Source organism: Diadema antillarum, unplaced genomic scaffold (genome assembly GCF_040938485.1).
Source record: "Diadema antillarum isolate AM-2024a unplaced genomic scaffold, OU_Dant_1.0 seq00000175_RagTag, whole genome shotgun sequence".
Lineage (NCBI taxonomy): Eukaryota > Metazoa > Echinodermata > Echinoidea > Diadematoida > Diadematidae > Diadema > Diadema antillarum.
This window is the reverse complement of record NW_027271243.1, coordinates 1129991-1157488: the sequence shown is the minus strand read 5'-3', so window position 1 is coordinate 1157488 and position 27498 is coordinate 1129991. Positions and strand designations below refer to the sequence as shown.

The 27498-nt window shown below is 38.4% G+C and overlaps 1 protein-coding gene across 1 annotated transcript in view; it reads left to right on the top strand.

Annotated features, from left to right (window-relative positions):
* LOC139728369 (ATP-binding cassette subfamily G member 4-like) overlaps positions 1-27498 on the top strand; it is a 120271-nt gene that overhangs the window by 16704 nt on the left and 76069 nt on the right. The window contains 1 exon segment of the mRNA XM_071639313.1: positions 5317-6514. Within this exon segment, the coding sequence (XP_071495414.1) occupies positions 5962-6514 (553 nt within the window). The 5' untranslated portion in view covers positions 5317-5961.

Below are 27498 nucleotides of genomic sequence, written 5' to 3'. Positions count from 1 at the left end.
ACTTCTCCAAAAAATTGAACACATACCAGAAGAAGTACTCCACAATTGAGAAGGAGGCTCTCAGTCTCATCCTTGCCCTCCAGCAATACGAAGTGTACTTGACAAATAGCAAAGGGGAGATCACAGTCTATACTGACCACAACCCCTTGGTCTTTTTAGACCGGTTCAAAATGAAGAACAACAGGTTGTTCAGATGGAGCATGATGACGCAGCCATATGCACTCAAAATCAAACATGTGGCAGGCAAAAACAATGTAATTGCCGACGCTCTGTCAAGAGTGTAACATGAAGAGAGTATCAAAGGTGAAAAGTTTTCACCGCATATCATTTCCAGTGTATGTGTTAAGCATATTCATTAATGTGTGCAAAACAGTTTGATATGATTGTATAAGCTCCGAGAATCCAAGCAATATCATTGTAAATGGTATCCATGAAAAGAGAACATGGAATTAATACAGCTATCCAAAAGGTATGTGATAGTATGTAATTTTTGTTGCTTGACTTTGATTTTACCTCACATTTGTTGTAAATAACAATGAGAAATTGTGAAGGTAAAAGAAACCCTTGCTACGGCAAGGCTTTCTTTTTCCCATGGGGGATGGTGTCACAAATGTACACACTAGTAGTTATGTACATGTATGATGTACTGTATGCATGGTTGTTTTAATGTGTATCTACACAGGTGGACCAGATTAATGGAGAACATTCTATGTGGTATACATATAGTACATACAGGCTGACCAGATAAGTGGAGAATTTTCTAGGTGGTATACAATGTAGCTATACAGTACATGCATGTAACAGGAAATACATTATAGCTCACTCAATCTAGAATGATTTCATCCATTCCAGAAAGTTCTGGGAAGTGCTAACATATTTGGCTGAGTGAGGCACTGTCCCTGTAGCCCAATGTGATTGGTAGTTATTCTTGGCAGTGATGTTTTGTACATAGTTAGGCAGTGAGTCATCCAGGTTTCCTGGAACTTAGACTGGCTAGTAGGTTGGAGAGAGTTATAGAATGTGCTAGAAGGGGTGAATAGATAGTATATAAGCTAGAGAAATTCTGCAGTAGGCAGAGTACCCAACACCTCTGCTCTGAGAGTTACGTCACTTCTGGCTCTGAAGCAACTTGTTATAGTCAGTCCTGTGTTACCTGCTGACCTGTTATGTTTGTGGAGATACTTGGCTTGGGAGACATTTTTGCCTGCAGAAAATTAATGTGCCTTCATTGGACTCCATATTTTAATGTCAATGGACATTGCTACGGCAAAGCTGTGACGGGCTGGATTCCTCGCTGGACACTATAAAGTGAATCATCATTCAACGCATCGACTGGACGTGATCGTTGGATTCTGCACATTTCGCTGTGAACATTATACCGTGGACTATCGTAACCTGCGCCTCTGGAGTTACGTCAGAGGAATCATTCATCCGTGCGTCAAGGATCATTCGTCTGTGCATCGAACATCGTATTTGGACACTTTCAAAGGATTATTTAATACGTGTAAGTGATTCCACTACCGATTTATAACTGTTTCTATTGATCATTGTTGTACTGATGTGATGCTGATTACCAGTCTGTACCCACAATATCACTGTTAATAAACCGCCTGAACATCAGTTGATTGTTTCTTTTGTGCGATCATTCTCAGAGTGATTTTGGTCGTAACACCGCCATTCTACCATGCATGCCTTTATGCGGGCCTGCAACATTTTCCAGCGGAGACTGTAGCCAAGATCATGTGATCTTGTGAGCTCCATACACAAGTGTATGGGTGATGTGTGTGGTAAGATGGAGGTGCGATGGCTTCAAAGCAATTGGCCAGTGAGATATCCAGATGCTTTCTGTAGAGATCAATGGTCAGAACCACATTTCATGCAGAGTAGATGAGTCATTGATATACTTGATGCACAACATTCCTGATAATATGTGACCCGCTACAACAAAAGGATCCTAAAGTCGCTGAAGGCCGACCCGAGAAAATCGAGTTTGAAGTCACATTATCAAAATTGGTCAAAACAATCGGATTTCTGTTTTTGGTATAATTTTGTAGTCTAATGTTTTGTCCATCATCTGCCGAAATTTCGAAGCTAAAGGATCAAAGGAAAGGCAAGAAATCAGCATTTTTCTGGGCCATGATTTTCCGACTTTCAGTGTAAGAGAAATGTGTCCGAAGATTTGGATTTAGCGCCGCAGATAGACTCCGCCCCTAGCAACGAGAGAGTGATCTTATTGGTCAGTGCGTGGCATCCTGATTACCGATTGGTCGTGCGTAGACCGCTTGCGCTAAGCTTGACTGACCATGGCGGAGGTCGCTAGGAGCATACCTTCTATTGTCAAGCGGTTATAACTGTCTCGCCTCTCCATGACCATAATAGCCTCGGAAGGACATCTTTGAAGGCATTTTTCTCGAAACTCTGATTTCCTCAACCACCTGACATGCGCTGATAAAATCATCGATATCTCTGCAACCGAGTACTTTTATGGGTTGTGCTATATGAAATTAAGATAGAAGAGTACTGGAACATTATCATGCCATTTTCAGAAAATTGTCCTCCCCCGACTTTTGGATCCTTTTGTTGTAGTGGGTCACATATGATAGGCATTGTCAACAGTTCTGCAACTTTAACCTATACATGCTGAAATGTCTTCATTGGTCAGTTATTGCTATACAGTCCAGGCACAGTAGTTGGGAATAACTTTTACAATTAATAGCAAGAGCCATGTTAAAGTGTGACACTATCTTGTGAAAAATATGAATGATAAAAATAACTGATTTTTAAAAATGTTTTTAATAACATCCAACTCCAATAAAACTTCCATGATTCTCATACTCAATTCTATTCTTAGTCATTGCATTTTTTTTTATACTTGAACTTTGCCATTGTTTTAGCCGATTCACCTGGCTATAACTCTTTCTCCTTCTCTCTATTCCAAGTCAACTTTAACATGGCATGAAATTACCCAGAGCTGGAAGGATACAGTACCACTTCTCTTGGTTGCACTTCATAATTCCAAAGGTTCACTAATCCAGAAATGAAATATGGTTTGTAGTTCAGAATGTTTGTTAGTATGCACCATCTTTATGTTTTCCTATTATTAACAATTTTACTATATTTTGGATCGACAAGCCTTTTGAATAACGAACATCATTTCATTTTCAGATAAACAAATCTTCCATTAATGAACATCACCCACTTTTTCACCCATGGATTGTGTAGCGGTTTACTCTTGAAATTTAAAGCAGCAGTGATCATTGTTGTCCCATGCATTGTAGATTAGATTCCTGCCATTGTTTCATGCTGCCACAGCAACCTTTCTCACTCACCGCCACACTGAAATAAGCACTGAACCTGTTACACACACAAGTTGCCAATGGTAACAAAATATTGAGGAGAATAACATGCTATGAACAATCACTTTTTGAAATGATAGTAATAATAGTGGCCTCTTAAAAAGTGTTCATGCTATCTAAAAAAGATACTCATCTTGCTGTGGAAACCATGATGAATGGGATATAAAACATTAAAAAGAATGGTGCATAAAATATAATTAATGTAAAAGATCAATGTACATTAGAGAGGAAAGTTTTAAAGTTCGATTTAAAAACATTAATTTTCAAATTGTCTTCCCTATATTTACACTTTATTTGGGAATGTAGTATGAATATATCACACTACATTTCGGAAAAGAATAGTATAATTCCCACATTCCTGAGTTTCCTATAATATTCAATGCGTATAGTGTACACTTGTAGACAAGAACTTTCACATTTTGCGTATCGTGCCTCTTCTGAAATTTGCGAAATGAAAATGCACCCAAACATTCCTCATTTTACAGTTAGTGTGATGAACATATGAACAGCTGCCTATTTTAGTAAGTAAAGGTCAATAACTGCAGACATTGTTCACATGAAGTTACTTGACCACCTATGCCCACCCCCCCCCCCCCCCCCCCCCCCCGATATGAAGTGGGAGATCAGCGGGTTAATATCTACACTAGACATAAGCAACGTCTTGACTCTTGTGAGAAGATATCTTAATGCCATGAAGGTGTTTAAAAATCTATTTTAGTGTCTTGAAACCTATGTAATTATACTCCTCATCAAGCAATGTTCTTGAAAATATGCTTTTGCTGACCAGTCTATATTACAGGGCAGACAATGGGTAGGGCCTACTGCTAAGAATTACTTAGCCAAGTAAAGTATTTACCTTCCTTGTGGAGTTGGGGGGAGGGGGGGGGGGGGGGGGGGGGGGAGAGGGGGCATGAGTTGAGGGGGGTATGGGGTAAGTACCTTCCTATAATGCTGGCTCTATGAATGTGTGGGGATGGGTAGCAGGCCAAGATATCTAGCTGGGAACATTAAAATGTGATCTTTGCAGTCAAAGCAAGTCATGTACAGGAAGATTGAGTCATACAGTAGTTGTCTGTCGCACACCAGGGCAGTGACCTCAAATCCAAGTCAGCTGACAGAGCAGAGAGCATGTGAGCAGGTAAGTGAGAAAGAGGATGAGAGATAGAGAAGGAGAGAGAGAGAGAGGAAGGGAGAAGAGGTAGAGAAGGAAAGAGGAAGGGAGAGAGGGGGAGAGAGAGACAAAGAGAGAGACAGGACAATGAGATCATCCGAAATCAGAGAGATAAAATTTGCCTCTCAAAGGCTCGTACCTCGATCTTGCCGGTGAACTGGTATGACCCTCTTTTGCAAAGTGTTTTATCAGTCAAGGGTGTAAAAGAACAACAAGATGTCAAGATAAGAGACATCTCGCCATGCATTAATGATCCTGGGTCTTTTTGGTTTTCAATGAATAAATCTGTCTTTGGGATTTCAACTGATTAATCTGTGCTTCAATGCCATGGGAAAAAAAGAGAGCAGAAATTGAAAACAAAAAATTGTGATGGGGGTGGGGACTCTGTTGACTGTTTTATGCGGAAGTGAGTTTCAACATACAGTGGCCAAACAGGACTATTTTTGACTCAAGATAACATATCTGTCACTTTGTCGAACTACTTCAGTTTTGTTCAACACATATTAATAAGATAATAACATGTTTGGTTCATGTTGCATAAACAAAGTTGATTGTCAAGATAGGGTTGAACCTAGCTGATGATCATTCTATTTTGTGTGCTTTTTATTTTCATTTAAAAGGGGACACAAGAGGTAAAACATCCGACAACAAAAATTGCTGTGTTACATATATAGATGTGTTATTTGTGCTGCAATGTTTTTGTAATTTTGCAGAAATAGGGTCATAATGCAAGCTTTCTGAATGATAAACCATAAACAGCCTATTCCATTGTCTTTTTATATACTGCAGGCAGACGGCAACGTACATGTGCTGCTCGATTGTCATGCTTCGACTGGAACTCAATACAGCGAGCAGCTCCACAGAGAGTAACAAGAGGCGTAAATTCCCTTCTAGGAGCGTGATGTGAATCAGAATTGGCCACCATCCCAGTCGGTTTAAAACGGGGCAGTTGACACCAGACATGGCAGCAATGATGTCGAGAAAGACCTGCTGACATAGCCCCTGCAATTGTCACCATCGACGGCAAAATTCTGGTGACTGGATGGTGCAATTAGGACAGCGAGAACCCTCAGCAGAGCGAGTAACAGCAAAGTCCACCGAAAGAGGGGCTTGTGTCTTGTTTATCTGTGATATTTCTGGATGAAGATAAGAAGTACATTTTGTTGCTGACTGAGGCATTTGTATTGAGATTCATTGTCAAGGTGAGTGTTGATTGTCAGTGCTAGCTGTTCCTCAGATGCTCTCGATGTACTATGTCCCTTTGGGTTATTTTAGTACCCTGGTAACCGATGCTAACTTCTTTGTGGAAAGGAATTCCTGAGAATCATACAGGAGTGTGTAAAAAAGTGTGAGGGTACGCGAAGGAGAGGTCGTTTGAATCTAGTGGAGACATTTGTTGCAGAGGGAGGAGCAGATACATAGATTGCTTGCAAGATGGAAGAGAGAGGGAGGCTGTCCGATGGCAGGCAGTTGTGTCCAGTGGTAGTGGTGGACGTGGAGGTGGACCCATCTACTGACCGCTATAGCCAACTCAATGAGGACATTCTAGAGGAGATGGGTGATGCTAGGGCTGCTGCCGGTGACTCCGATTCCGACTCCAGTTCGGACTCTGGCACCCTGCAGACAGTGGTGGTCGTCGACCAGACCAGGCAGACGATCGACCGGACGAAAGGAAGCATGCCAACAGGGGCAGCGGCATCGCAGGTGCCACACTCGGAATCCTCTGACGAGCTGGTGCAGTCGGTGAAGACGCTGACGACGCAGATCAAGCAGCTGACGGACAACACGAAGCGGTTGGCGCAGGAGGGACTCAGCCTCCGCAACGAGCTGGAGCGCGTCGCTGACCAGGTGGACCAGGCGGAGAAGTCGGACGAGCTGACCCAGCTCCTGGCTGCAGAGAAGCTAAAGCACATTGGCCAGTCTGGAAGTGACCAGACGAGCCAGGGACATCAGGAGCAGCCTATGGTCAAGGGGTCCTACGCACTCGGTAAGCCTAATACCTCTGCCACCTTTTCTGTTATCAGATGTGGGCTGTGTAGTAGTAAAAATGTGCAGGTTGTGAGTGGGAATCTATTGATGATTTGTTCAGCATGTGATTTATAAGTGAGATTTTGAGAGCAGCAAGGTGCAAAGAGTAGGCCTATGTGTAATTACAAAACACTTTGTCTGTGCTCAATCCAGTTAACCTTACCCTACCCTGCAGAATCAGTACCATAGAAGCAGTGCCTTTCAGAAGAATGAATACAGCAACCTCACACTGGATATGAAACAGACTCTTCAAGGGAAACATTGTGTTAATGCCTTCACCTTTGCATGAGTTAACTATCACTTTGCCTTCTCAGAAATGCATTCACAGAACAGCGGTGCATTCCATCAGGATTGCCAACAATTACAGTGTAGTTTTCATACAATCTCAATGGCATTGGATCCACATCCTGATTTTGAGAGGGTTATTAAAATTAACACAAAGAAGGCTTCTGAGGGGTTTAGAATAGGGCCTTCAGTGTTCATTCTATCCAGTGGTTTCAGCCACCGTGTATGTAGTGCATTTATAAGCAGCACAAAGAACAAGCAAGAGGAGATTTCCAGTAGAATGAAACGGGACACTCTAGTTGAGTGCACAAAAAGGCTGCAGAAATTTCTTCTGATGCACCTGCTCTTGGCTTCCTATAGAAGCTCAAATGCATTTCCCTGACATACTGTTAACCCGTTTCCTATGGGAACCGGGTGGGCTGTGTATTAAGTCTATTGGGATTTCAGAATTCAGTATGGAATGGGTTAAAATTCAGAAACATGAATGTCCATAACAGGTAAGGCCGTAAAATGTGATAAGCGCTAGCTTGCAAATGATGGAGGTGTTTACAAGCACACATCTTTATCAGTATCACTTCTGTTTTCTTGATTTTTTTCTTTGCCTGTGGAGCTCTGTTTGATAAAAGTGAATACAAGCTATCCATTTCATCTGAACACATCATAGATAAAGACTTTTTCATGTGGTATTCTACTCTGTACTCAGTATTCTTGGCACTCATAGAGTAGTTTTACAATTTTTAGTCTAGAGTCAAAGTTAAAACGTTGATGAAGCTCCTGACCAGTACAGGCAAGTATCCCCCAATTCCCTGTGTGCCTTATTTTATTACCTTAGCTTAGATTATTACAGTAATAGTCCTGGTATCATGGTTTCCATCACACATCACATCACAAGAGACCATAATTTCTATAAAAAAAGAGGTTTAAGCATTTGTTACTAGTTATGAAAGTTGCAGTGATATCATCATTTACATTACAGACTGCCCATACTAATCTTAGCAGCATCACATACCCACATCTGTGGATACCTGTTAATATTCCTTGTTTCAGTTTAGAATCATTAGATTGACGTTAGTAATCCATTATTTATTCAAATATACCTTGGAATATACTGGAGTGTACATGGGTCAATACATCAATCTGGATGAAAATATGAACATTACATGGAGTCACTAAGACTATGCAATAGCATTAGGTGATAGGGAGAAAGTCTGTGTTCAGCATTTCTGAAAATATATCTGTTTATCTGTTTCATTTTGGTGTGTGTGTGTGTGTGGTTTTTTTTTTGTCCATAGACTTTATATGCAAAGAGGTGTTTGTGTTTGACTTGTTGGAAGCACTGAGTGTTCCTACAGAAATGTTACTGGCATACAATCTGTACGTGGAGATAGACCATGTATACACAAATGCATCCAAATTTATCCGTGCTTCCTCCTTGAACATTATCCAGGGCGCGCCTAATGCCTCCCAAGTCTCCGGTGACATACACTGTAGCTACTCTTTATGTATGCATGCGTAAATAAAAAACGCAGTTGTGGACGGGACATTTTGAGGGGGGATGACATGAGTAATGCGTAGGCAGGCATTTGACTAAGAAATACCGATCTGTTTAATTCAATGACTCGATGTTCCAGTCTATGCTATAGATATTTGATGACAATAATCCCTTGCATCAAATCTTGTGAAGAAACTGTAAAAAGCATTTTGTGACCCTGTTGCTAAATCCTCACACGAATGGGAAGAAGAATTTCATGACTAGTTTGTAGGAGATGGCTTGAGATCATTTAGTGTCAGAATAATTAGCATGTAGGGTCATGTATGAAAACTTGTAAGCTATTAAACTACACACTGAAGATGTTCCATGACCTTATTTTTAAATAACCTTTTAGAGCCTGATAACTCCCATAATATGATAACTCCATGTATTTTGTGATCTGCCACAGTAGCCACTTTTACCCACCGAACAACTGTCTTTGACTGGGACTCCCCCCCCCCCCCCAAAAAAAAAAAAGAAAAAAAAAAAGAATGCCTCAACCTTGTGTGATTTTCAGCATTTCAGGCATGACTAGTTGGGTGAATTTGAATAATTCAATTGGGGAGGGAGTGGACAATACTTAATCTTCATTCACGTTCTTCTCATTTCATTTCCTTGTTCTTTACCGTGGTTACCTAGTTGCTGAATGTACAAGATACCCAATAAAATTGACCCCCCCCCCCCAAAAAAAAAAAAAAAAAAAATGCCCAGAGCAACAATGATCCACATCCAGCAACTTGATTACTAAGTGCTTTTGTGAAATCTTTTTTTTATTCTCATTTGAATACATACATTGAAGTATTTGAGAATTGATATTCTAAATCAAGCCACTACAGTGTGACATAGTGTCTTTATTAGCTTTGTACAAAGTGAAACACTCACAGTGGTTCCTTAATGACAATTTTGTTATCAGTTTCACCTTTAAACACCCTTAAACTCATATCAATTTTCTTTCGATGATGGATTGTATTCTGTTTTGATTAGCCACTTAGATGTGTGATATCTCAATACATACAATACAATACAATACATTTTTTTTCCTGTGCCAAATGACAAACATATAGTACTCTGTGATTATTTTTATTCGTGATTCATTTCATGTTTTCATTATCCCATTAAATATTCAAAAAATATCGATAGACAAATATCATAGAATGATGGTATTCCTCTCTTGTTTGTGAATAGAGACCAAAAGTTTCCCAGAGGAAGTGTGAGGTACAAGGGGGGGGGGGGGGGGTCAGAGGTTGCCATGGGAATGGACAATTGTGATATCTTGTTTGGAATGAAAACAGAAACATTTCCAACAGGATTACATTCATCTCTCGAAAAAGAAAACAACGCCATTGTGTACGCTTTTAACCCTTGATCTCCACAAATCCTCATGTAACTGCTAGCTTGGAACAGCAGAAGTTTCCATTCAGCTGTAAAAACATTTTCTGAGAGTGCGCTGTTAAAAAAAGAGAACTTTTAACAGAATAAACACTCAAACTCATTATGGTATCCCCATTTGGCACAGAAAATTGTACCCTGCTATCATGTACCATACCATTCCTTTATGGAGCATCAATCATACCATCATTTTATGATGCAGTTAAATCAGAAGTTTTCGTGTGCATGAAACTTTCAGAAATTTTGTGAGGAGCTGAGATTCGTGGAAGTTAAATGCATGCAAAAGTGTTTCATACAGTATGTACACAATGCATTGAATGCCGGTGGTCATGCACAGAGGTGTAGGAGGAGTGTTCAAACTGTGTATGAACATAACTTATGTTGTGTTTAAAGGGTGTGTAGGCCTACAGTTCTGGTCGAGGTGAGGATTTAGCTTTTTAACATTTTGCGAGATATTCAGAAACCACTCTATAAGATGTCAAGGAGCATGCAATTCTAAAAGGTATCAAAAGTTTATTTGATGAAAATCGGTTTTGAAATGGCTGAGATATCCAAAAACAAGGTGAAACAAAGAGATCCTAATAAAGTTGTGGCATGTCGCCTTTTATTATTATTACTTTTTTGGATATCTCAGCCATTTCAAAACCAATTTTCATCAAATAAGCATTGAATCCTTCTTGAAATTACATGCTCTTTCATATTTCATAAGAGGTTTCTCATTATCTCACTTAGAAATGTTCAAAACATGAATCCCTTACTTCAACCAGTACTGTACAGTCCCTTTAACATTGTCAAAACTGTATTATTTCCCATTCAGTCAAATGCTTTACAGCTGTCATAGTGTGTCCCCAGAGCTGGATCCAGAGTATTATTTATAAAAAAATGAAATACTTCAAATAGTATTAGTAATGATGTGATTTTCTGGCTTGTGACAAACTGAGAGGTTAGTCTCAGGCCTGTCTACAGCCTCAGGGGTATTCATAGGGTTAGGGAGGCAAGAGGTCAACCAAGTTCAACCCAAATCGTGGGGAAGAGGGCAGGGAGGTGGGGAAATAAAATACCGGTACCAAGGGAATGCTCCAGATGCTATCGTTCATGGGGCAGTGACAGTCATGTCATGCCATTCATTACACAGGTTCATGAATATGTTTTTACTTTTTACTGCTATTTCTTTGTCAGTTGCACTCTTGCTGTTTCATTGTTTGTTGTACTCTTTTTTTTTTCATTGTTTAAGTGCAAAATCTTGCATTTTACCCCATAGGCCTACAAATATTGTACATACTTTCCTGGAATTATGAATACATATTTTCTTGTCCCTGTTGCATAGATTTATACCAGGGGTCGCACTTAACTTTTTTTTTTAACTATCCAGGCGGACAACTTAGAATCAATTTTGACACTGAAGCAATATTTTGGCTTAAGCCAGACGGACTAGTAACTTCAGAATTTTACGATTTTTAGCTAGTCCGACGTGATTTCGGGTGGCCAATGGCCAGCGGACCATCACCAATTTCGAACCCTGTATGCATACCTGGTACATAAAACACGCAGATTTTGAATGAGGAAACCTAGCCTTTAGAGTAGAGTTTAGTGGAAGTACCCCTTCCCCCTTACAAATTTTCAGGACTAAATTGAAACCAGTGGATTAACCCATTGAGGACGAGTTCTTAGTATAATACTCAGGCAAGTGTCTATGGGAAACGCGTGTTGTAGCAAAATCGACCCGTCTTCAACGGGTTAAGAAAAATGAATGACACATACCATTAAAATGGCACTGACGAATCAATGGTGCCTTTCGTGCATGAAGAAGTTTTGTCTTTAACATGTCTCAGTGGAGAGTTGTGACTTCAAGGCATTGGCATGGGTCCTTATGAAACAGACTACATTTATCTCTAACCCGAGAGAGAGTATAATGTTTCAAAACGAGATTGGATTGGCATTTAAATTTGTGAATGTGGTTTGACTACCGTGATTCTTGGGGTGCCACATATATCTACCCAACATCCAATTGCGATTCAAGTGTTGTCACTGTGCAACTGCTTTGCGCAGTACGACCTGGGAAGCAGAGGTCAACTGAAGCCTGTGTTGTAGCCTGTGAGTTGTATATTGCATGGAAGCTGACCTTTTCAGTTCAGAGGTGTAAATGCATCTTGAAATGGCATTGCATGTATCTGCTCAGAAAGACGATCATGGTCTCAAATTCGTTTCAAAATTCCCTCTGAATCGAAAGGCAGTTCAAAATCAGCATTTCTAAACACATATGAAAACACACTTGCATTCATCTTTCATCCGAAAATGCCTGAAATGCGTTTAGGATCATGATTCTGCCTCAGAAAATATGTAGATTTAAAATGCAGCCATGGTGTATCTACAGGTGTAGGGCCTATTGAGGTATGCACAGTCTGTTACTTCACTTGATTGGCAAGTAGCAAATGATAATGAGAAGTCATTGGTGATTGGGATTATGGTGGTGGTAGTGGTAATGGTGGGAAAAAAAAAACACAACTTATACTAAAACAAAAAATAAAAAATAAAAACACAGCAGCGCCAGAGAGTTTTGCCCCAGCTATGACGCTGCTCGCCAGACAGGATTGGAAATCAATACAGAATAATCCACATTCGTAATGGAATATAGCAATGAATGACAGGAGTGTGGGAGTCAGGCGCATCTATTGACTGTGTAGCCTTGAATGTGGAAGCCCACTAGCAGGTCTTCCATTTGATAGGTAGTCTAATCTTTTCCAAACCTCTTTGCATCTAATTTTTTAAAACCTTGCTTTCTGAACTGTAGTGATAGATATCACTTTTGTTTTTCATATCTTTATCATTCATCTGCCAAGATCATCATTGTGATACAGTCAAACCTGTCTCAGCAACCACCTGGTTTATAGCAGCCTTGTGCCATAAAAAGACCAAAAAACAAAACAAAACAAAAACAAAAAACAAAACAAAACAAAACATTCCCCTCTGAGAGGAAAAGCATGTTAAAGAATCTGCCTATAGTGACTGCCTGCCTTTAGTGGCTACCTGTCTATAACAGCCATTTTTTAAGTTTCCCTTGCATGACCACTATAGACAGGTTTTGACAGCAGTTACATCTCAATTGTTCATATAGTTGTTTTAATACAAGTTATGTCTAGGTAAGTGGCCTTCTCATTTAATCATTAATTGATTGATATATTCTGTCTGCTCATATTATGTCATTTTTCATATATATTGAAAGCAACTTTTATGAACTTCCTTGAATTAGCTCATGATGTATAAACTCCACTTTTGTTTCTAGCTGAAAGTTTTACATGCTGGCAGTAGCACATAGCCTTGAATCTGGGACCTTGCTCCATATATTATTTTGTTTTCTTTTTGTTTTTTGTACACTGATTGCTCAAATTGGATATGTCATTTCTTTAATTGCATAACGATGCTCAAGACAAGCTGCACAAACGTCTTATCTCTTTTCCATTTGTTATTCCTGTGAATGAATTGTGGCATTAGGCTGTGGAACAGCCATGACGAACTAATCAATAATCTTAATTTGCTCGAGACTGCATTATCAATTTATGAACTAATTGGGAAGTGTCACATATATTTTAGTTAATATTTCTACCACAAATGGAAAACTCAACACTTCTTTTACATTCTTCATATTCAGAGATGGCTCAATGCCAAGTTGGCTGGATCAAAAGCAAAGAATTTCTCAAATTATTCAGTCATCTGAGAACATTACCCAACATAGATAAAAAGATATATTTTTAATTGCATTTAATCATAATTCTTGCCCATTTGTCCCACTCTTTTATGATTGTTTTTGGTATGTCTTGGTTCCTTCCTTTTAGATGTTCTTTTCTTGTCCTTATTCATTGCAAATCCGGTTTCTTTCTTATGTGACTCGTGATTTATGAAATAGTGTACAATGACATACAGTTTTAATATTGTATATTTGTTTATGAGATCAGCCTTGAAAGGCCAATTGCCTACTGCTGATTTCCTCCACCATTTATTTTAATTGTTATGTCAATCTTCAACACACACTTTTTAACTTTTAACTATGATTATGTACTTACCTAAAATATTTTCTGGTTTAATATGTTTGATTTGATTGATTGTATATTTATATGTTTTTTTAACTGAACTTGTAGAAATAAACTAAACTGAAACTGAATATGTAACTGGAATTGTCTAAACAACAGAAATGTCATGATGATAACTACAGTCTGTGGAAATATGTAACCTTTCGAAAGTGCAGGGGAAAGGAGGTGCTAATTACAAAGTATTGTCTTGTGTATTCATGTATATTTGTTTGAAGTATAAGAATAACATTAGCAACAGTAGCTGTGTGCTTTTACACACACACACACACACATACACACACACACACACACAAACAAACAAACATATGCACACACAGAATCCCCTGAAAATATACAAAATCAACCAATTATGTATCAAAGCAGTTAGTTAGAATGAAATTTAGTGTATGGTCACAGGTTTTTCTCCCATGGATGAACATTATTGATATTATATTTACTGGCAGTCTCTGAAGTTATGGCTTAAAACAAACAAAAGAGACAGTAATACCCTGATATTTTATATGGTCTATTGTGTCAAATATCCCATGAAGGTGATAGACTGAGTTTATTGCTTGAAAAACTCAATTTATGCAGAGATAAATCAAGTTTATTGATTGATAGATAAAGTTTTTCGATTCATGGGACATTTGGCTTGCTATACCCATGGAGTTATTCATGCTGTTAAAATCCTGCTTCTCTCTCTCTCTCTCTCTCTCTCTCATATCACCCTGCATACATATTAGTTGCCATGACAACGATTACATATACTTACCAGTGGAACAATCCACAAGTTAGCCTCTGGGGAGTTATTACTTCCTTCAATTTTCAAAATCCTTTTTATGAGGGGGAAGTATACAATTTGTAGGTGTTTGACTAAAATCTGTTTTGATTGCCAGCACATCCTAATCTAGTTTGCATAAGTGCTGGTTACTAGTACCGCTTTTTGATAATATGATAGACACAACAATGAAATTTTGAAATCATCCAACTTTCTTTTGTTTGGCCGGATTTTCAAAAAGCATTTTTATAGGCCTACCATTCTGTTAACCCATTGACAACATGTTGATTTTGCTACAACACGCATTTCCAATAGACAGCCACCCGAGTATACTCGGGAATAGTCTTCAGTGGGTTAATGCTTTATGGAGTATAATTCGGGTGCTGTTCGTTATTCCAAAGTTTCGCTATTCCGAAGGTTCGTTAATCCGAAACACACAAAGTCCCTATACCTAGAGGTTCGTTAATCCGAAAATGAAAAAGGGTTCGTTAATCCGAACATTTGTGGCGTTATTCCGAAGGTTCGTTATTCCGGAGATTCGTTAATCTGAAAATGAAATTCAGAATAATGAACCTTCGCAATAACGCAGAATAATGAACCTTCGCAATAACGAATGTTCAGACTAAAGAGCCTTCGGAATAACGAGCTGTAACCTATAATTCAGCCAACTTGCGTTATGAACTTGGATTTGAGTTTATGCTGTAAGTGTTTCAACTTGTTTACTGTACTGATGTAAGCCCATTGGATGGGTTTCTAAACAACATCCAACCTGTTTGGACCATGAAATGGACACAGAACATGTGCGAGGGGAATGCTGCAAGCATGTGGTCAGAATGCTTGTGTGTTGTGGTGGGGTAAAATGTGTCAGAGGTGTGTGGCATGCAGGGTGGGTGTTTGTGTTTTTGAAGCATTCGTGATTGATGCTTTTGTCACAAACATGATTGTATAAAGTGTGTGTATGTGTGTGTGATAGAATTAAAAAAACTTCATGGATTGCTGTTTTTTCTTGACATATTTTTGGTTTTGTTAGCTTTTTACTCAATCCTTTGATAACCTACAAGAGTGATTGATTCTCACCACATTTCTGACATGTATGCAAACTTGTTTACTGCATATAAGTGCATGATGTTAATTTCCTGAAGCCAAAACATTTAGATCTGAGGTGCGAAAACAATAGGGTGTGAAAAATAGTCTTTACACCCCACCCACAAAAGGATTTTGAGTTCATGTTTAATAATCATTTATTTTCAAAGGCAGTCACAAATATGCCAGGACAATTAAGGAGTTAGCAATGAGTGGATATTTATGAAGTATTGTTAAAAATAATGTTTTCCTCTTTGATAGTGAACTATGTTCAGTGGATGATTGAAGTTCATCATCTTGAATCAATCAAAAGTTCTATATTCCATGGGGTGTGCTTCCGTTGATATAATAGTACATTTGATGCATTTCATTTGAGAGATATGATAAGTAGAGCTTGAGAGACATTAGATGAAATGAATCTAAAATGAAGTGATCACATTTACCTCAGATTTACCTGCAGATCTATTGATATAAGACAAGGTATGCAGTGGTCAAATAATTTGAGTAGTCAAGCAGATTGAGTGGTCATTGTTGCTGGTGGTATGAAATAGAGAGTGCATATCTTTATGATGCAAGAGTTGTATAACAATGTAGGCCTACATCGTTTGGTTTCAGGGCTGAGCTGTTCTTGGAAAAGACTTCCACCATACATGTAGTCACCTCAGACCTAGGCATAATGCGCCAGGTAACTCAATGTCAAATGCATAGAGTGATGTAAAACATTGGCACACAAGTCAATCTTTGTCCAAATTGTGCTGTAGAATGTGAAATACGAGCCTGCATGACTCGTGCACATCTTTTATTGAGGCCAACAGGTACTAAATGTCATTATTTGATCCCTTTTATTGATATTTCGTGCTTCTTAAAAAATAGGCCTTTATTTTTCTTTCTATGGGGAGTGATGGGATAGCTGAATGTAAATTAGGCATGACCCACTGATATATCTCTGCTTTGCAAAATATTCATGAAATGTGAAGTTCATTTAAAGAAAAAAAAAGGAATGAAATTGCTAGTGTGTGTATGTGTCACATGCATGAAAGGTATGTTACCATTACTGGGTGGTAGAAACAGCATTGCATGATTTATTTGTCATTCTATTTTTGTGGTCATGAATTCTGGTCATATACATGATCTGTAGTCATAAAATCCCTGTTCCACTTTTAGGGTATACAGTTGAACCTCTCGTATCCGGACAAGTCGGGACCGTGGCTCATCCGGATAAGGGATTTGGCTGGATACGGGAGACTCAATGCTTTATACATGTACATATACTGTACATACACATGTACTGATGTACCAGGGTAGCCCATTGTATAGTACCACATGTTTATAGTAATGTGTATACTGCAACCTTTTCGTTGTTACATTTGGGGATGGAATGTCTGAAGGTAAGTAATTTGGAAGGAAATTTGATGTAATGTAACAGTTGGAAGTAATATGTAATTCATGAGTGTTTGTGTAGGAGTTCTCAAGGAGTTGGGAATCCCTCTTTCCTCCCGTAATTATTAAAAAAAATCACGGCGAGATTGCGTCCGTATGATAGAGAGATCCGGATAAAGGGAGGTCGGATAAGAGAGGTTCAACTGTATTCAAACAGACAAGAGGGGAAATAAAACTTGTCTGTATTACCTAAAATAGAGTGTGATGATAATGAAAACAATTTGATGGTTGCTATTTCTAAGTGGTATTCCAATTTTAGCTGAAGTAAAGTATCTAGTATGTAATAGGAAAGAGAAGGGAATGTGTTTCTATAAATCTTGTTCTTTCTTCTGTGAGCTCTTCAAACGCTGCTTGAATGATGTTTCTGCTTTGTCAAATCTGAGACTCACAGTCTTCCATTGTACTACTCAAGTTTTTGATATTGTGTGATAACTGAAGAAGATAAATAAAAAAATATATAATGGTTGGAGCAACAGACATTAAGAGAGGCATAAACCATTCTGTAAAATGTTTATTAGCTTGGGGATAGTTGTTTAAAGAGTGCCAAAGTGATGATGTCACCGTCTTTTGCTATAGCTTGGGTTGGAAACAGGTGCGAGCATGGTTAGCAACAATAGTATTTACAAATATTTGGACCTGCAGGTAAAGTTGTTTAAAACCAGTTACTGTGGCAGTGAAAGGCTGACATCACACTATATTAAATGGGTTAGTCAAATACCCATGATTGTGATTGGCTAAACACAGTCACGTGATGGAAGCACATTTTGTTATGTTCGCCCATGGGCAGAACATTTTTGTAATGTTCTCCCATGGGAAAACATTTTCACGTAACCAATGACAAACGATACCAAACGAATGAACAATCATATTTTTACGCAATTGATAGGAAAGATTTGCCGTAAAAAAGCAGATGACCGATTATTGTAATGCGTATGAAAGTGTGATTTGACTAACCCGTATAATATAACAGATGATGACTTGTCGAGTGTTGTCTTGAACATGTACCAACCGTTCCACCCTTATGGTTTGAAATGCTATTTCGAGAGGCTATAAGTCCCTTGACTTCGTCCCAGGACTTATAACCTCCCTCAATAGCATTTCAAACCCTTCGGGGGGAACATTTGGTATGTTCCCTCCCTCGCCAGTCATCACCTATATATTGGTTTACTCTTTAGACTCTTGATAGTGACACTGACAGCATGATTCTCAAAACTTTTATATTCTGGAGTTTTTGTGCATACATCCAGCCATCTTCTCAGATGGAACATGAACAAACAAACAAACAAACAAACAAACAAACAAAGTTCATAAACAAACAAACAAACGAATGTCACAGTAGAACTCAGTCAGCCAAGTTTGGCAATTTCTGAAATTTAGGCATCACATTTTTGAATAATTCAAGAGCAGTTAAGATGTAGAGGCATCTTTGTGCTTCCCCAAAGAAAACAACCTTAAAAGAATTTATGGTTGGACTGGTGTGAAATCTATGTCTTGTGCCATGTTTGTTTTTACTCAAATCTGTAAGGTGAGGTTTCTTTATGAATGCATTGAATGTTTCTCCCCGCATTTCCTGTGCTCCACCAGCGGAGCCTGTCATCAGTTATTAGATCAGGCACCCTGGTGTCATGTTCATACAAACATGTGGAAGAAATGATAGAGCACAAGTCTTCTTTTGAGTGACAGAGGTCAAAGGTCATGGCTTAAACATATAAACTCTTAAATCCAAATCTTGGAAACTCACCCAGGCTCTCCCTCAGTGCCTGCAGTGCCATTACTATATTTGGTATCACTTTGAAGCCTTTTGCATCACGTACCAATGATACTCCCGTTTTCTTATGACTATATGCAGGCACAGAATATGCAGTTTGTCAGAGTATTAAGATCAACTATGAAATGATATTAATTAGCAATAGCATGACTGTGGAGTCCTGTATTATTTTGTGCAGTGAATTTAATAATTCCTATCACAGGAGTGTGACTGGAGATTTTTTGATAGGATCATCTTGAGATGAATGGCGTTGATAGACTCTTGTCAAGCATAAATGTACATGTATTGTATTCTGTGTCACCTTTTATTGATCAATACAATTATTGTTACAACTGAGTTCATGAATTCGACACTGCCATAAAGTATATTAATTGATGCAAAGGACATGATTTCCAGATGATACAACTGCATCTTGAAAGAGATGGCATAATAATTGACATTCAAACAAAACCCAGTCAGAATGATTCAGTGCATTTTAGCAGTCAGCAAGTGAGCTTTAATATCAACATGATTTTCTTTTCCTTTTTTAACAAAAATGAAATGGAACATAGAAGGCTGTGGCTTACCAGTTTTTAGCTGCATAAAAGTACTGTAGAGTCAGAATAATGGAAACAAATTCAAAGTGCAGATACTGTTATTTACTTAGAAAGTCAGTAGCAAGGGGATAATCCAATGTATCAGTTTAATCATGGTCTGATTAATAGTCTTCGTGAGCTCTATTTGATCCATGTAGAATGTATATAGGTAGACTATAGGGTACCTACCTGTAATTTTTTATTTGTATGCCTGCCATACAAAGTATGTTTTGATAGGAGTTTAATAGATATTCATTCTGCTATAGTTATTGAAGGTGACTCCCTTTGATCTGCAAGAAATTCTGTCGCTACATGGTGGTGGTAAAATTCTCACTGCAGACTAGCAGTTTCTCTCAGGATGTCATGTTGCCATGGAAACGATGACTAGATTGTTATGCTCTCTCTACAGCTGAGGTGCTTTCTGCCATTATTTGCACACTTCCTTCAAAAAGTGAGAGAGTGCCTTCACTGTTGCTAAGAACTTGTTTAAAGGGGATGGCTAGTAACTGATCAGTGGGAAACAGTGGGAATGCTGGGGATGATTGTTCCAATTCTTGTGGGATTCATTTAAGAGTACATTATATATCTATTGTTGTGTGAAAATCATTTGCTTCAGAATGGTCTCATATTCAAGTAATGTGCAGTTTAATGTTTAATGATCGGCCCGTCACTGTACAGGCACGCTAACCTGGAAACATTAAAGTACACATTACTTGAATATTAGACCATTCTGAAGCAAATAATTTTCACACAACAATACAGTAGATGTAATGTTATAAAGTACTCTTAAATGAATCCCACGAGGATTGGAATAATCATCCCCCAGCATTCCCACTGATCAGTTACTAGCCATCCCCATGAAAGTGTCTCTGAACACATTTCGTGCTTGGTGAGTCAAGTTTGAAGACTAGTCCCGAGTATATACTCGGGCAGGTGTCTATGGGAAATGCGTGTTGTAGCAAAATCAGTCCATCCTGAACGAGGTTATCATATTTCTCACCATCAGTTTCTCAAATGACATTAGACAAATTGTATATTAGGACACTACCCCCCCCCCAAAAAAAAAAAAACAAAACAAAACAAAAAAAAAACAAAAACAAAATCAAAAACAAAAACAAAAACAGTACAGGTTTATAGTGACAGAGTTAGAGAAAAGATTACGGTAAAGTTTTGGTTTAATAAAGGGCTTTTTACACTTGTGTTTCTTAACCCCGGACTTTCTCTGACCCAGGACTATCGTTAGTCCCGTACCAATTTTTTCAGCTTTTTACACTCGCCAATTAGTCCCGTACTATCTCTTGTCCGGGGCTAAGGAGAAAACTGACCTTTTTACACTCGTATTTCTTAGCCCCGGACTTTCCAAACCACATGAATATTCATAATTACGCTGTGTACTGTACACGTACACGCACGCACCGGCAGCACTTGATTACCTCGTTTCTGATTGGTCAGTGAGGGTCGGACTTCGTCTCCGTCGCTTAGCCCAGGATTATTTTTTCGTTCTGTTTACACTCACTTGCTTGGCACCGCAATTGCGGTGCTAACCCCTGCTATTTTGCAGGGCCAGATAGTACCGTACTATCGGTGGGGCTAGCCCACTTTGGCAAAAACGAGTGTAAACAGAAAGTGGGCTAAGGATAGTCCCGTACCAACGGTGGGGCTAAGGCCCCCCCTTAGCCCCACCGTTGGTCCGGGGCTAAGCAAAATTTTACAAGTGTAAAAAGCCCTTTAGACCATTGTGATGTGCCATCACACTAGGTTGAAGAAGGCTACAAAAATATGCAGTGTCAGTTCCTAAGCAGTCATGTCATACCTCATTCAAAAGGCAGCGGGAAAATTAGCCCTAAACAAATGTCCATAGCAAGTTGAAGAAATGTCTACTTTCCATAAATGAAATAAGGCATAAATGAAAATCAAGTTGTATTTTCTTTGTGTCATTCCTTCTTGTGACATTGCAAATGGTTGCAGCCTTCAATATCCAGGTGTTACAATAGCCCTACTTGGATTTAACCAAAACCTTGACAATAACTTTTTGATAGAACTTTCCTGATGTGTTCTTAATCTTCTCATATTTCTACATTCACCATATCCACATGACATGTTTGAGCCAAATTTCTCTTTATCTTAAAACTTTTTACTCTCTCAGCTCCTTCAGTTACTCATCTTTTTCTTTCTCATGATGGAAGGCAACATCTTTTTTTCTTCCAGACATGGGCAGTCATAGAAATGAAATAAATAAGATGTGTATAAACACAACAAATGCATCACAAAACACAATTCTAAGGATGCTTTCCCAACTTGGAAAGAATTGTAAAAATAGCAGAGATAGTATTTGTGGGATAAATTATGGCATTCTCTTCTGAGAGCTAATCTACCAGATAGTGCTGGGGGGGGGGGGGAACAAACTCCCCTGCTGTCATGAATCATGGCCTCATTTGTGGAGGATGGCATGTTTACGATGATTAAGTTGTATATTTTGCAGGTGGGTGCACTGTACTTTTTCTTTGACAGAGATGGTGGTGGTGGTGGGGGGGGGGGGGGTGAACAGACTGTGCCATCGAGTGTATTCGTATTTTTTATTTTGCAGTGTCTTATTTTTGAAGCTTTGATGTGGTACAGGTGAATGAAGACAAAGGTTGTCATGGCAACGAGTGATGAAGGCATTGGTTCTTTGTGTACCACAGGTGGTTAGGTCAGTATGAAGATGGAGATTAGGAGATCTATGCACTAATGATGATGGGGATGATGAATTGACTATAATAATAAAGATCATGGTATTGACGATGGTGATGATGATATTGATGATGAAAATTATGTTAATGATAATGATAATGAATAACACCTATATAGCACTTAATGCTGATGTTTCTAAGGGCATTAATCTGGGGGGAAAAAAAAGATATTTGATGATGGTAATGATGTAATAATAATAGTAATGTCGTAATGGTGATACTGAGGATGGTGACGGTGGTGATGATGATGATGTGATGACAGTGCTAGTGATAATGTTGATAGGTAATAACTATGAGGTCTTTGTTATATAGAGTGGTATCTGCAGTGGTGCCACTGCTCTACCAGAGGGCCCAGCTACTGCTGATGATGATGGTAGTGATATGATGGTAGTGATATTAATGATGCTGATGATGATAGAAGATGGAGGAAATAAGTCCTGTTTATAGAGAAGTTGGTCTTACACTGCTACTACAAGATGAAATTGGTAAGGGTGTGATGATAATGATGATGATGATGATGATAATGATATTGATGATGCTGATGATGATAGAAGATGGAGGAAATAAGTCATGTTTAGAAGTTGGTCTTACAGTACTACTACAAGATGAAATTGGTAAGGGTGTGATGATGGTGATGATGGTGATGATGGTGATGATGGTGATGATGATGGTGATGATGATGATGATGATGATAATGAGGATGATGAGGGTGATGGTGATGATGATGATGATGTGAATAGTATGCTTATTAATAATGATGGTGATGATGAAATAGACAATGTTGACATTGAAGACAATGCTGGTTGTCATGGCAGTTATGATGATGAATGTAGGGTCAAAATGTGATGATGATACTGTTAGAAAAGATATAAATGCAGAAGATATTAGGGCAATGGCAAGGTTATCGACTTTGGGCAGCAAAAGAGAAGAGAGAAAAAAAACCAACAACATTTATTCTTGTACACACATTTCCACGCAACTATATTCCTGCTGTTTACTTCATATATTGTGTGTACCACAACAGAGGGGGCAAACAACTAATGATCCCTTGTGCCCAGATGGCATATATGAAGACAATAACTCCCTGCTACTTCACTCTGCTTGATGATCCATTTATGTACTAATATATGCCGCAAGAGGATGGAGCGCGGAGACCTATTGTAGGTTTTGCAGTGTATAGTAGATGGTTATCTATTCATATCATGTCTGGCATTATATATTATATTCCTCTCCTAAAGCAATGCACACTATGGGTAGGGTGGATATATAGCAGGCATTAACTGCAATAGAAGCATCCACTAATGAGGATCAGGAGAGTCAACACTTTTTGCAGACGTGGCCAAATTTTAGGGGCATGATAGATGGCTTTTTATGCATTATGAAAAAAAAGAAGAATGAAACACAGGCAACTGCAGTGCTGAAGCCTTCTTTGCAGCAGTTTTTATAGCCACTGGAGTGTACTCCATGTTTTTCTTTTATCTGAGAATATATAATGTGTTTGTGTGTGTGTTTGTGTGTGTGTGTGTCTCTGTGTGTATTTCTTAGTATGTAGTACATGTATTATTGTATGGGTTTATATGACTTCTAAGTGTGCATAATAGATGCAGTTTCAAGTATCTTGGATAGTGTCGTCTGCATCATTATGAATAGTGCATGACTTTCCATCGGTAGTCTTGGTTACAGGCTTACAAATACACTTTTGTGATTTTTTTTTCTTTGTCATGCCAAGTTAATTGTGTTTGTATCAGAGTGTGTCAACCTGTGACAAAGTTTGTTGACCTTTCTCCCCGTTGATGCAATTTTAAGTTGCCATTGATGTAATTAAGTTGGGAGCTGTAAACTGTAAAGCTGAGAGGAAAAAGGAAAAAGGTCGTACAAGTTGATCTTGGTTGAAGAATCTGAAAACTTTTGTCTGTTTGAAAAGATCAACACTTTGTCATCCTAAGTGCCTCCTTGTCTAATTTGTTACAATCTTAATGTGTTATTGTATCATATGAAACTTTGTTTGTTTGTTTTTTTTTTGAAGCATGTTTTTTGAAATGACCTATTTTGTGTGAGTGCTTGATCTCCACATACTTCACTGCATCTACATTTTGAATCCTTGTTTATTCAAAACTGGATTGTACACTGCCTGTGTGATATTTTTGTTTTTCATTCATTAAATACATCTTATTTGTTATCATTATGACACTTTCATTGAAGGCATTGGGACAATTACAGTGTGGAAAAGTTGACAATACCAAACTTAAATAGGAGATCAACATTTGACAGCATATCAAATTCTGGGTGTGCTTATTTTATGCCACATTTCAAAAATTAACATTTTTGAGTGTGGAGAGTGTAAACACTACCATTTCATCTTGGTTATACAATGTTTGAGGTGAGATATGATGATAGAAAAACAATGTTCAATCTTGGTTTGTTTGTTGTTGTTGGTTTTTTTTGGGGGGGTGGGGTGGGAACATTTGAAGAATATGACAAAATTGAGTTCACTCTGCCATTTCTGCTGTCAGGAGGCAATCAGTGGCAATCAAACGATAACTTCCTACTTGTCCATAAATAAATGCATCCATGTTAACTGGTAAAAAAAAAATGCATCTAACAAGCAATAAAAATTTATTTTAGAAAACGGTTTGTCTATGGAACTGATAAACCACAGTCTGATGAATCTGCACCCAAGAGAATTTGTTGCACAAATTTGGACCTTCATGTAATGCAGTGCAACCTTTCGTGAAAGGAAATGTCGTGTTACTCATTGTTAGAGATGTCATGTACCTTTGAAGTGGTATTCATCAGCTCTGCCTGACCTTTGGCAAGTATAAGAATTGGTTGCCATGTTATGTCAAGAAAGTTTTCTCTAAATTACGGGGCCTTCCACGCTGCCAGTTAAAAATCATCATGCTAAAAATGGAGATTGAATGACATACTGTAAAACGAGGAATGTTCCCCATGCATTTTAATTTCGCAAATCATGGCTGTTGCAAAATTCCCTAAAATTAAAACGCACAGGAATGTTCTTGTATACGCTATGCATTGAATGCCAGCGGCAATTCATGAAAATTTCATGCCATGTAATAAAATGCCATCTGCTCCAATTCGCGAAAATGTAATGCTGCGAAAATATCTTGCTTTGCAGTAAAGTATGTCTGTAGCAAAAAAAAAAGAACATTACCTGGTACGAGACTTTGAAGACAGCTGTGTGCTAGAAAAAAATACCAGCTATCTGCCCAGATACCAGAATGAGGATGGTGTTGTTTAGGGCATATGGAGTGTCTTAAAGATAAACCCATGTGCTTTAGGGGTAATGATTAACCCTCATTTTTTTCAAAATTTCTCAATGTTGCAGGCTTGTTACCATTGTTGTTACGCTTGGGTGGAAAAAAAAATCATGTGGAAGTCTGATGTATCAAAAAGTTGTGTTTAGTTTTTGTTTTATTTTATTTGTTTGCTTGTTTGTTGTTGGGTTGTTGTTTTTTTTGGGGGGGATTATAATCACAGTATAATAGGTTGTTATGAAGCAAAGATACATAATATTTAGGTTTAAGATATATATACATTTGTTTTACTCTGGTCTTCTGATTGTAAGTAATCTTTGTTGAAAAAAAAAGAGATAATATCTTCTTCATACTGTGCCTTTGGGCTGATCAGAAACGAAGTGAAACTTTGTAGCATTTTTTTTTGTCTGCTACTTACTTGTATATGGCTCTATAGAAACCATATAAAGTTAAAATGAGTCTGAGAACCAGTTGGAGGCAGTCTCAGAGATGGAAGGTACCACCACCTTGAGATGGCAGAGAAACAGGCTCTAGACAGCAGGGCATCCATCTATGATGCATGGCTTCATCAGTGCCTCAAGTCAGCCACACACCTGGGCAGCCATACATATATCATCCTCTACTCACCCGTTCTCTTTCCCCAAAAGAGATAAATTCACACAAAAAAAAGAGAGAGAAAAGTGAGTGGTAACCTCATTCCCATTGTGATCCAACGGAACTTAAAGTTTGATGCTGTGACGATATGAGTGACATTGATAATATTTATATAATATCGGATGGCCTTGAGATTAATACAAGGAAATATTGGACGAGCTATGCACAAATATTGGACGAGTCGAAGACGAGTCCAATATTTTGCTTAGCGAGTCCAATATTTCCTTGTATTAATCGAAAATAGGACATTCAATATCATCATTATTATCCTACAGAGGATTTTAGCAAAGAATGTTTTCACTTTGGCCTACCCTTTCTGTCTCCGACTCAGAGTGCTGTTCCTACTGTGTAGTGATCCTGACATGGGGTATGGTACATGTACACTCTTCAGTGCAAGTTAATCCACTTCAGTCTCTGATAAAACAGTGATCTATGTATCCAAGGTAGCCGTCATGTTACTGTTAGACCGAGATCTAGCTAATTTAGACCAGAATTAGATGTATTTGTATCCGAGATCTGAGAAACAATTCACGTCACATCTACCGTAGATCGTGAAAGATCGAATTAGGCTACTACTACCACAACTAGTCCTACTGTGCTGTATATAACATACTTGTACACACTTACGTACATGTACAGTAACTGTAATATGCATATCGCGCATGCAAATGCAAGCGCAGCGGCGGCGGCCGGCTACATTATATCGCGCGCGGGCTATCTAGCAGTAGCGCTGAGCATGCAGAGCTGCAGATCAATCATCGCCTTGCGCCTGCATGCACAAAAAAATGCAACTTGTTTTCATCAAACCTAAATTTAACTTCCTTTTATGAAAGTTATATTTTGAAAAATTGTGTGAAAAACAATTTCAACTAATTGATATATGAAATTTGTTTGTATAAACACAGAATTTTAGAAGAAACGATATTCTAGTTAATTCGTGATTGACCAATCACAGACGTTTTTACTCCTTATTTCAGGTCATCTCGTATATATCTCAACCAATCACGGTGCAGTTTACAAAAACTTTGGGGAATCCCCCTCTTGCCGTCCAATATTTTAAATATTGGTCGCCTCGGCAAAAAATATTGGTCGAGTTCAACAAACTTTTTAAGTGGGTTGGAGGTTATGAGGTGCCTCGACAAAATAACACTTGTATTTGGGCTCTAAAAATCCTCTGTATGGATAATAATTATATAATATTGGATGGCCTTGAGATTAATACAAGGAAATATTGGACGAGCTATGCACAAATATTGGACGAGTCGAAGACGAGTCCAATATTTTGCTTAGCGAGTCCAATATTTCCTTGTATTAATCGAAAATAGGACATTCAATATCATCATTATTATCCTACAGAGGATTTTAG